Below are 12,768 nucleotides of genomic sequence, written 5' to 3'. Positions count from 1 at the left end.
ATGGGCATTCTTTAAGAACCTTTTTAAATATGAACAAATTATTGTTATCTATGTTTACTTGTGAAATGATTTTTTTCCTTACAGACTGCCGACCCCGTGGACGAATCTTGGGTGGGGCAGAGTCCCGTTTACATAGTAGACCATATATGGTGTCAATACAGGTGAATGGAACCCACCGATGTGGGGGGCTGTTAATCTCTGATGAGTGGGTGCTTAGTGCAGCGCATTGTGCAACTGACAGGTAAACATCATTCCGTAATACCTTTATACATCATAATATACACCCTAGTGTTACATATAAACCATACTTGCCTACCTGACCCTCTCCATGCAGGAGAAAATGCTCTGTTCCTGGACTTCCCTGGTAATGTATGATTGCCAGCACCTGTGGGGAGCTAGGTAAAGGTGTTTCACCACAGGTGATGGCAATCATACATTACCAGGGAAGTCCAGGAGCAGAACATTTTCTCCCGCATGGAGAGGGTCAGGTAGGCAAGTATGATATAAACATGTTATCCAGAATTGTGCTGTCATTATGATGCCTGTAGAGAAGTAATTACATGTATAAGCATACTACAGTATACAGTACATAGGCCACTACATGGCTCTAGGACCACTGCACTATATAGTCCATATTGCACCGTGTGTACACAGCTTGCAATGCAGATGGACGCCCCCGCAGGTTCAGTATCAAAACAGAGGCAGGACAATTTTAATTAGAAAGTGTATAATCTATAGTATAGTATCGTGAAAAGTTTACATAGTCAAAATCTTACATAAGTACCCCACACACGATCAGATTTTATGAAAAATCCAATCTTTCACCCAATTTCAGAGCACTCCTGGCCAAGCGCTACTATGTACACCAGTGCCTTATTAACCAATAGGCTGATTTTATTGCAGCCTAGGGCGCCAGGATTGGGGGCTCTCTGCACATGTTACATCTGCCCCACCTGCAGTGCACATGGTTTTGTCCATTTGAGAAGGAATTTGCCTCTAAGAGTGAAACAGAATAAGGCCCTAGAACCTACATGCCAGTTGTATAACCTTTATTACATGCACATAGGCAGTATGAATGGAGAGTCGATGAGTACCCACAGGGGCTGGCTGGCAACTTTTAGCCTGGGGGGCAAGTCCAGAGCACCGGCCCATAAGTAACAGCGTATCGTTAAATGGAGGTTTTTCGTATATGTATTAATAATAAAAAAAACAATAATAGGACACCACAGGCTGCTCCCCTGTATAATATCAGGAGCCCCACAGAATGCTCCCCCTGGCTAGTTATGCCAGAACCAGTGGCATTACTAGCCACTTTGGTACCCTGTGCCAGAAAGGAAATTGGTGCTTGCCCCACCACCACACTAAAAATAGGAGAGTGCGCGCCGAAGGCGCGCGGCAAAATGTAGGAGCGATACTTTATGGGGAAGAGGCGTGGCCCTATAAAAGTACTAATAACATCATAATGCCCATAACACATTATACCACACACAGTAATGCCCATTATGTATTATGCCACACAGCGTAATGCCCCTTACACAATATGCCACACACCATAATGCCCATATGATATTACGACACACATTATGCTCCACGCAATGCCCCGAGTACACCTGCATATGACTACATAATGGCCCAGGGTTACCGACAGTAGTAGCGCTGTATATATATATATATATATCGCACACAGTTACCGACAGTAGCAGCGCAACTTATATTGTACATAACGTCCACATAAGTTGCCGACAGTAGTAGTATCACAACTTATACATAATGCCCACACCAGTTGCTGACAGTAGTAGCACTGCTTATAGGTAACACCCACACCAGTTGCTGACAATACTAGCGTTGCCTATACATAACAACCGCACCAGTTTCTGACAGTAGTAGTGCTGCTTATACGTAACACCCACACCGACACCAGACGCAGCAGCAGTAGTGCTGCCTATACATATGACCCCACCAGTTGCCGACACTAGTAACGCTGCCTGTACATATGTCCACACCAGTTGCCGACACTAGTAACGCTGCCTGTACATATGTCCACACCAGTTGCCGACACTAGTAGCACTGATTATACATATGCCCACACCAGTTGCCGACACTAGTAGCGCTGATTATACATATGCTCAAACCAGTTGCCGACACTAGTAACGCGCCTGTACATATGTCCACACCAGTTGCCGACACTAGTAGCGCTGCTTGTACACATGCCCACACCAGTTAAAGTACACTCACATTTTACTTAACTGGTTCAGGGCACTTCAGGCTGGCAGCTCATCATCTCCTTCACAGTCGTGTAGCTCCGCCCCCTCCGGACGTTAGCCCCACCCCCTTTTCGATCCTTACAGGGACGCTGACCAGGAGCAGGGAGGGATCCTCTGTGCTGTCCACGCTGCTGCCTGTAATGCAGTGTGATACAGGCGCAGCAGCTGCTGGCAGCCACAGAGGACTGATCTCCTCAGAGAGTCCACAGCCACTCTCTGTAGCGGCCTCCTGCACTAGACGTCCTCAGTGCAGGAGGCCGGCGGCCATGTTTCCGAAGACCAGTCGGAGACTGGTTAGCCGTGGCTGCAGCAGCAGCCTCAGAACCAAACAGGCGGCCCGCACACAATAGATTGAGCGGCCTGGGGGGCACATGGCACCCTGTCCCCCGGCCCAGCCTGCCCCTGAGTACCCATATACGTGTGTTTACAGCATTACAAGGGAAGCTACATGTGTATTAGCCTAGGGCACCTGAAACCTTTAATCCGGACCTGATGTACACACACACAGAATGATTGTGTAAACGATCAGAGGATATGATCAGATAGTACGATCAGATAATTCGATCAGATAATAATGATAATTATTAAAACATCATTGGCACATCATTCATGGCCATATCCTGCAAAACAGATTGTTATATTTCTGCATGCTGAAGGGATCAGCTTGCAAGATATATTAGTGGCAAGTACATCATTGTTATTATGACCACACACGGACAGTTTTTAAACAATAGGTCATTTCAATTGGGCAAGAACAGCCATATACCTTAAAAAAAAAATCTATCCATGTGTAGGCACCTATAGTCAAAATCGCACTGTGTGTATGCACCTTTAGAACAACAGTAATTACAGTAGCATGCTTATAGCCTTTAACTGTTAGAGAATGTTCCCCAGCAGCTCTGATTTTGTGTAAATCACAACCAATGGAGCCAGGCAGCAATTCCTACTAGCCTCACAAGAAACTGTGGAGGCACCAGCAAACCCCTGCTGGAAGGTATGTGGGGCGCTAAGGGAGCTGCCCAGTAAGCCCATGCGTTAAGCTGGCCCTGCATATAGCATACCTCCCAACGTGAAGAATCTGATTGGTTGCTACAGGCAACATCCTATGGTGAATCACCTTTCTCATCAATTAACTAGTTCAACACAGGGGAAAGCAACTATACATTAACAGGGAAGTCCAGGAAAAGAGCATTTTGTACTGGTCAAAGGGGTGGGTTGGGATTGTTTGGTCTACAAGAAGTTGGTCGACAGTCATTAGGGTGACATATGAAAAGATCAACCTGGTTCTAGGTTGACATGGGTTTAGGTCGACAGTGTCTAGGTCGACAGTCAAAATGTCGACATTGGGTTTTTCACTGTTTTTTACCCCAATGTCGTCACAGTAGTAGTAGTAGTAGTACGTTTATTTATAAGGCGCCGCAAAGTGTCCGCATCGCCGTACATAGCAAACAAAAAACAAATTACAAGGTAACGTACAGGGTGTGTTGAAAAATACAGTATAAATAGGGGTATAGCTGGTAGAACTAAAATCAGCATCAGTTCAGAAGTAGGTGTCAAAATTGTCGAGGAGACTGAAGATGAAGTAGAGGAAGGGAAGAACAGGACAGGAGGACATGTGAGGTCTACATGGACACACTTTCCAGTGCACCGCTGCGCTCGGCACACCTTTTTATTCTCCCACCACGCCCTAGTGGATGGTAAGGCATGAAATACCGCCTGTTGGCACATGTCGGCTCCAAAAACAGTGAAAACCCCATGTCGACCTTTTGACTGAAGACCTAATGCTTGTGTCGACCTAATGACCTGTTGACCTAACCCATGTCAACCTAAACCCATGTGGGCCTTGACCCATATCGACCTATCCCCATGTCGACCTAACGGTGTCGACCTAATGACTGTCGACCAACATCTTGTAGACCCAATGACCGTATCCCGAAGGGGTCATGTTGGAAGGTATGTAACAGGAGGGAATTTCACACAAAAAATGGAATGGAACAGAACAAGGCATACAAAGCTTCCTCGTATCAAACCCAGAGCACTGTGGCCCTCAGAATATAAAGATAGTAGTGTGACATACCAACTCTCAGAAGGGCTATTTCTGCACAGCAAACAACAAATGATCAGTATGCCATTAGTGGTGCTTGTTAGTTTAAGTGGCTATTATTATTATTATTATTATTTTTTATATTATTATTATAATTTATTCAATTAAACTGACAACAGGATACATAAGTGCAAAATGACTATTACAAACAGTATATAAATTCATTTTATAGGCAAATGCAGGGGGAGGTGGGGGGGGGGGGTGTTCTGGTTGCCCAGAAACCCCCCTCCTCTTGGCAAGTGCTTTAAATTATGACAACATTAGCACTGGTATACAATATGTCAGTAGAACTGCCACCACACCATGCAGTGTAAGGGACAGAGCAGAGCTGCTGCACATGCCCAGTGTACCAGCTTCATCTACCACATTTACTGTATGTGTGGATCTGAGCCCTCAAACATTACAATGGACCAGAGAGTAGCTGCCAGGAGGAACAGACAGGAGCCTTACCATGAAGTGGGAGATTGTGAGCTTAGAAAGTGCAGTATTGGTTCTATTACTGTATGTTTTGTATTTATTTATTATGATATGTTTAAACATTTCCTGACAATTTTATCTGATTTAAAACAGCCTATGCTATAGATCATCTGTACTGTAAAATAGTAATACTGTATTCCGTACAGTATCCAGTGTATAAAAAGATACATTTTCAGGGATGTTACCACTCCCCTCAGACTCCCGTACTTCAATGCGCTGCAGAGTGGGAAATTTCGATTACATTTGGAAACCTCCCTCTAAAAATCCTGTTTGCGTATCAGTTTGGAATTAGTATAATGATGTAGAGAGAACAAATAGTAGTAATATAGGGTAGTGGTTCCCAACCTGGGGTACTAGTACCACTGGGGGTACTCTGCATACCAGTTGGGGGTACTTGAAAATAGTATTGGTAATGGCGGAAGATGAAAAAAAGTATTTTGATGGCAGAAGAAGACACATTGCCATGAAGAAGAACCATGTTTTGTCACTTACGGTTCTGTCTTCAGCGTCATCAGCATCATCAGTGTCTCCTGGTGCTTTTGCCTGACCAGCAATCCACGGGGAGCTTCCCATGCTGCCCTCAGACATTAGCAAGCAATCATCTGCCCTGTACTGACACACTTGGAGGAAGCAGCGGCATTAATCCTACCGGTGTTAGTGGGAACCCTGGAGACAATACACAAACAGCGGCCAGACACAGAAGGGCACGATTCCTGTCCGCTACTCCTTAATATAAGGACATGCATAAGGATATGCATACTGCTCACTTCCACTCCTAAGTACTGTCTATATTTTAAATTGAGAGGGGGTACTCTTCAATAAAAAGCTTAATCAAGGGGTACGGGAGAGAAAAAAGGTTGGGAACCACTGATATAGGGGTATGCTTGATGTAAAAGTACAGGGAGGGAGGTATAGAGGTCAGACAGTGTGGTAAAGGTGTAGGAGTATATGAACAAAGAATAAGGATTGTTTCTCTTCCAGTAATAATTACACTCGTGCTGTTGTGGGGACAAACTCTCTATCTGACTCTCCTAAATTTACTTATGAAATTGAGATCCAAGTCACTCACCCGCAATATAACAAAACTACCAAGTACCATGACCTACTTCTGCTAAAGGTAAGAATTATAACGGAACTTTGTCTATCATTTATTTATTATTATTATTTATTAACAGTTTCTTATATAGTGCATACATATTCCGCAGCGCTTTACAGAGAGTATTTGAACATTCACCAGTCTCTGCCCCAGTGGAGCTTACAATCTATATTCCCTACCACATGTACATGCACACACAGACATTCTAGGGTTGATTTCTGTTGGAATGCCAATTGACCTACACTATATTTTTGGATTGGATTGTGGGAGGAAACCCGGAGGAAACCCACGCAGGTACAGGCAGAATATTCAAACTCCACACAGTTAGAGTCATAGTGGGAATAGAACCCATGACCTCAGTGCTGTGAGGCAGTAATGCTAACCATTACACCATCCGTACTGCCCTATAATAATATTATGCAATACAAAACCAATTTAGCATAGCTAGAAACAAAATATCATTATAATATTCTATTTTTTTTTTTATTATACAGATATTGAATGAAAGACACAATAGACCTCATTCACATATGGGTATAAATGCAAGCGACATTTTCACCTGCAACTGTGTTTCTTTTTAAGCACTTGCAACTTTCTGCAAGTGAGCCAGGTTGGGGGCAAGGATGACTCTTCCATTAGGCAGCTGCCTAGGGGTTTCAGAATCTGGGGGGCACGCCTGACTCTTTCCCAAAACTAAGGATGACTCTGAGGCTGGCATCCCTGTTGGACTTAAATCAAACAGTAGGTGTTGAACTTCTAAGATGCCACCTACACACTTTCAGCTGGGGTTTTGGGAAAGTCGGTACTTGTGTGTGAGTGGTGGGAGCAGTAAGCTGAATTTTTTTCTAGGGTGCCTAAAAAACATGCACCAACCATGGCTCGGGGTTGATTATGGGTGTAAATGTGGCCAAAGTGTACTAAAGTTGGGCAAACAGTGGGCGATTTGCCATCAAGGTGGTTGCCAGTAACTCGCATTTGCACCTACTGTGAAGGCTTTTGTATGTTTTGACAACAATCGCAATGTCAATAGTCATTATATAGTTATATAGTTATAGTTCCAAAATGTTACAAGGTACATGGCGCCTAGTTTAGCCTGGATCGCAAAGCACATTTTTTCTCTAATGGACAAAACCATGTGGGGCAAATGTAACATGTACAGAGAGTTATGCAGGGTACACACCAGGACGACAAGGATCCGATCCCATCAATCTAGATCCATCTAGATTTCGACCGACTGGATGTAGATTGTATGTTGATTGGGACCTTTTCTGTCCTGTTCCATTCCGATCCCGATCGGATGTGTGGCCCCGCGGGGCGGTTGTTATTCAGATCCTACCTGCAGCAGGTAGGATCTGAAAACTACCATAAACCCGGGTGGGGGTCGCGATCGGATCGATGCACATCGTGAGCGGGTTGTGCGCTCCGCGTGATCGTGAGCGGGTCGGACGAGACACTGACGACCTGCTCACGATGTGCGGATCGTCCTGGTGTGTACCGGGCATTAGATTTGGGTGCAATGTGTTCAAATGGTAATCTCAATTGCAGTGCCCATGGTTTTGTCTATAAGCGATAAAAAATTGTTTTGCAATCTCATCTGAATTAGGCCCCTAATGTAGACAACCAATTTTACGCCGAACCTTAAACCAATCATTTCTATTGCCGACATCTTCACTGTGTCTGCATTTCATGAGATACCATTTTTGACATTTATGCAGGTGTCGACTTTTAACCATGTTGACAGTATGATATTTGATATCATAAAAGCAGCCTTCTGTTCTGTATTTTGCACTTATATTTGTGTTTAAATCCAAACAAAGTCCAATAACTTCAAAAAAGATAAAGATCATCCTGGGTGAAATGTAATAGGCTGAGAGAATCAGAAACCATCTGGTTCTCCCCATCAATCACAAAACTATACTACATCGGCCATAAACAATCGATGATGGCCATCCCTAGGAGGAACTAATGTGAATTACTGAAATATTCTTTGTAAAATCATTATGGAATAAGGGCTGATTCGGAGATGGGCGGATCGCTGTGAACTGAGGCATACTTTGTATACAGCAAATGTTAATGCAAATTTAAATATCAGCTCCTTAGTTTAGTGTACACTTTATAAATAACTTAAAAAAATAACGTGTGCCTGCTGTAAATCTGGTGTATATGCTTCTGGTGCAGTCTAACACATACCTCCCAACTTTGGTAGTGTAGGAAGAGGGATGCTTGCATGCGCCAGAGGCCATGCCCCGTTTTTGCCGCTGTGGGGACATGGCCAGCCCTAAATGAGCTGCTGGCCATGCCCCCAGACCCTCTGCCTGCCTGAATAGATGCAGAGCAGCGGTAGACAGGGAGGACTCCCAACTGCTCCCTACCGCGGGACACTGCCAGCCTGTGTGGGATGTGGAACCTTCCCAAAAAACAGGACGCTCCTGTGAAAATCGGGACATTTGTGAGGTATGCACACAGCCTTCAACTTTGCATATTCACACAATTTCAGTTTTCAGGCATTTTACGTATTCAAAGCAACATCAGACCGATGTCCCTATTAAATTAATCTTGTGCTTTTGTTGCATGTTTACTAAGGTAAAACCTAAGGTCCCGCTCAGCGATACAGCGAAGCCTCTGCAATTCCAAACTAAAGATACTGTGATTCCTGGCGGTATGTTGTGCCGCGTAGCTGGCTGGGGGAAGATATCGCGCACAGGAAGGAAGCCAGACATGCTGTATGAGGTCATGGTCCCTATAATCAGCAACGAGATATGTAATGGCCGAGCCTACTACCAAGATAAAATCACTTCCAACTTGATGTGCGCAGGGGACGGTCGAAAGGATTCGTGTGATGTAAGTATGAACAGCAGCAGTGTGTAAGTAGCCCCCTCAGGGAGTTACATATTACATGTAGAACTGTGCCACACCTTTTCTGCAACACTAGACAGACAGAAGGTTTATCTGATACCACCCTTCCCAGGGTGTTAGTAATGTAAAGGAAAACATATCTCTGTAAGAGATGTGCAAAATATCTGCTAAGGGTCCCAGCATAGCTCACATTTGTTATATAAATTGAAATGTAAAAAGTTGTGTAAAAAAAGATTACATTTCCTATATAAGGTAAACATTACAGGTCATTAAGGTGAATAAAAATTGGCAATTTTCACACCTATTTTCACAAATTCAATTGGCACTCAAAGGGTTAAGACATGAAGGGGCCTCTGTGAAAATGTGAGAAGGTGACAGAGACTGGCACCAATCATCAAATATTTCCGAAGGCATCACTGGAAACAGGGCCCTTTCGCCCTGCGCACTAAGGGTAAACATACGGGTTGGAGCACCCTTAGGCACAACATTAAAGGCCTTATCCCTTTTGCATAATTTTATTATTTTCATTGACTGGTTATAAGACCTGATTTGAGTTTGCCAATTTAATATATTACAGGTCGAGTATCACTTATCCAAATATCCGTTATCCAAATTATTCCGAAATCCATACATTCCAGAAAGTGAAAACATTTTTATTTTTTGCTAAAAGCACTACTGGGACATCTGTAATCACTAATGAGGACATGATGTGTAACTGGCACTAAATATGTGCAAGACAAGGATTAGTCAGTATCTGAGATAGTACACAAACTTTGTTCCATATTTTGAAACCTTGTTTTATGCACAAATAAAATATATTTGTGTGTATTTCATGTGGTTGATGTGTTTATACAGCATAAATGCAAGATACCTAATTGAAATATAACAATATTGTGAAATACAGAGTAATCCGTTATCCAAAATTCTTCTGGTCCCGACCATTTTGGAAAGGGATACTCAACCTGTAACAAAAAGGCAACTTAATTTTTTTTTTATTACAAGTATGTATACATATTTTATCAAGTAGTACAGCTTACAGGGGCAGTGTGTGTCTGCCCTACCCATTTACACTCCATTCAAGTTGGCATGCAGTACAGTACAGTGGAAATACTTAGCAACTACTGGTACATTTCAGGCTGACCGTACCAATCCAAGTGCTTCCCTGCAACATCTGGCACCCCTAGGCATGTGCATACATTATAAATACACCACTGCCATGTGCACTGCACCCCCTGCACCTATTATAGATACACCACTGTTACTAATACCCCTTTCACACAGAAAAGCAAATTACTGGGTTAAACATTTCTACCCGGTAATTTGCTGTTCAACACAGGTCCTTTTTCTGTGTGAAAGGATTAACTCAGATTTTCGATCCCGGTTGACCCTTTCACACGGAAGTAATACCCGTGTAAATCAGCAAATTAATAGGTAGAAATGTTTAACTCGGTAATTTGATTTTCTGTTTAAAAAGGGGGTCAGATTAGACCTGCAAAATGACCCGGCATTCAAATGCCAGGTAAAAGCCGTGATTTTTAGACATTTCTGCGGTATGTTTGTTACCATTGTCTCTACTATCTATGTATCGGTCCATCAGCAGCAGGTGTAGTACCGTTTATTAAAAGAGATCCCTAACAACATGTAGTTGTCCAATTTTCTTTGGTGTGGAAAAGAAGGATATGAATGTAAATGAAACATTTTAAGTAATAAAATGCCAACTCTGCTGTCAACTAAGGAGGAGGATATATTTACAGTGTGAGGATATATACAGTAGTAGTAATGATTGTTCATTTTTCCATCAGGGGGACTCCGGAGGACCCTTAGTATGCAATGAAGTGGCGGAAGGAATAGTGTCTTCTGGTTTTAGCGTCTGTGGCAATGCCAAACGGCCTGGCATCTATACTCGCATTTTTCCCTACATAGATTGGATTAATGAAATCATGCTAAATGCCACCCTGCCCGTAACAACAGTAGCAACAATGGTGCGACCCTAAACGATATCAGAACAGGAAAACAAATACTATTATGTAACACAAAGTATTGTACCCAGTTAAATAAATTTGATATTTTTAATCCAACTTTACCTCAAGTAGCAGATCATTTTGTGTAAGTAACAGGTTATAGACACAGTTGTGGTTCAAAATGCTAAATACTACAAACATCACAAGGTGCTTACAAGTCGTATATGTGCCCTGTTTAATGCCATAATGCCATACTTTAAAAAAAATACTGAATAACATATACTTAATGTAGCACACAATAGCATAAAAAGTGCCAGGGCAACATAGAAAGCACCAATCAGTGTCATCTGTGCATTTGCAAAGAGCCAACCACAAGCAGTTCACTAGTACTGGAAACTGTCATTATCATTATGTGTCATCTACATCTATCTACATCTGTCATCTGTAATTGACCATCTACAAATAACACAGCTTTCTCAGAAGTAATATGTGTTTTGGACTTTGGTCTGTATTTGCTCACAATTACACCAAAATAAGGATGGCCATCGATGGTTCACAACCATCATTGGTTAATGACCGATGTCAAAATGTTTTGTCATAGATGGGAGAGAACCGAATGCTTTTTCTTTTCTTTTCTTTTTTGCAAGGTGGCGGGACAAGGAGCGCAGCCCTGCCCCCAACACCCATGAAGCCCTGCCCCAGTCTGAGATTTTCCAGCGGGCCATTCATTGAAAGAACAGGGATGACCATTGATAGGTGAAACCATCATGGCCTCCCATGTCATGGTTGGTGACCATTGATGACCACTCCTAGTTTCGATCAATGGCAAGCATCAATAGTTGGCACACTGATGGCCATCCCTACACCAAAAGGCTTTTACCATTCTCCATCAGAAGCACTATCCTGTGAGCCATTAGGCCAAAGAAGGGAAGCACATAACAACAGCTAGCAATGCTACAGTAGGACTATTTTCTACTATTGTGATTTTTATTTTCTTTCAAAGATATTCCATTATGTTTTCAATAAAAGACAGACACCTTCTGTACCAGTGGAGAAGCTACCAATCAGCTGCTCTGTATAATTTGAAAGTATGCAAATGATAAATGTTACTTCAATGCTGATTGGTTGCCATGGCACACATCTCCACTCTTATCACAGCTTTATGTATCTAGTCCACAGTTAGGACAGGATCTGGTTAGTTCTGTCAAGCAGGGAAACTGGGTGAAAAGTGTGAATTCTTCAGGGACGTGCAGTCAGGGGAGGCAGGGGAGGCAGAGCCTCCCCTGTCATTTAGGTTTAATATAATAACACAATACAAGGAAAAAACTTATGACACATATTATGTGTCATAAGTATATGCTTTGTATTATTAGAATCACTTTTACTCGTTTATTTTGTATTAGCTAAGGAGGCACCAAGAGCAGTGCCTCCCGCTGTCCATATTAAATGAACTGACACAGGGGCAGGCAGTGGGCAGGGAACTGAGCTGTAAAAGCGCATTTAAAAAAATGTGTATAGGCGGCACCTATAGCAGTGCCTCGGTGACAGGGAGTGCTTTTCTACCTATATGAAAGCACGCCCCTGTCACTGAGGCAGCTGTGATTGGACACAGTGGCGCTGTCTCAGTGACAGTAGAAGCTTTCATAAAGGCAGAAAGCTCATCCCTGAACCATGGCACTTCTATAGGTGAGGTGCCACTTATAGCACATTTAAGTTTTAAAGGTGGACGAGCTGTGCAACCGCTGCACAGCTCGTCTACTGACTTGTATTGCCGGGGGTGGGGGGGCGGAGCTGTGCCGAGCCGTTCAGGCACCAGGCACCGGCACATGCTCTGCTGCTGCTCCCCTTTACTGTCCGGGGCCGGGCGGGTCTCTCTTCTGCCTCCCGCCCGGCGCTCTTGTTCGGTGTCTGGCTGCCTGTCCCAGGAGACGCTGCACCGGTCACTGCTGCCAGGCTGCCTTGATATACGCTGAATGGTAATTTGTGGAGGTTGGGGGCTGTGTTTTTTTT

General features: G+C 43.3%; 1 protein-coding gene across 1 annotated transcript in view; it reads left to right on the top strand.

Moving 5' to 3' along the window:
- LOC146074244 (serine protease ami-like) overlaps positions 1–10,875 on the top strand; it is a 28,181-nt gene extending 17,306 nt beyond the window's left edge. The window contains exons 2-5 of the mRNA XM_083182137.1: positions 85–241; positions 5,827–5,962; positions 8,525–8,782; positions 10,600–10,875. Of these exons, the coding sequence (XP_083038263.1) occupies positions 85–241; positions 5,827–5,962; positions 8,525–8,782; positions 10,600–10,791 (743 nt within the window). The 3' untranslated portion in view covers positions 10,792–10,875. The remainder of the gene's footprint in view (positions 1–84; positions 242–5,826; positions 5,963–8,524; positions 8,783–10,599) is intronic.
- The last annotated feature ends 1,893 nt before the right edge of the window (positions 10,876–12,768 follow it).

This window comes from Crinia signifera, chromosome 1 (assembly GCF_055691185.1).
Source record: "Crinia signifera chromosome 1, ASM5569118v1, whole genome shotgun sequence".
In the NCBI taxonomy this organism is placed as follows: Eukaryota; Metazoa; Chordata; class Amphibia; order Anura; family Myobatrachidae; genus Crinia; species Crinia signifera.
This window is presented reverse-complemented; position numbering and strand designations above follow the sequence as displayed.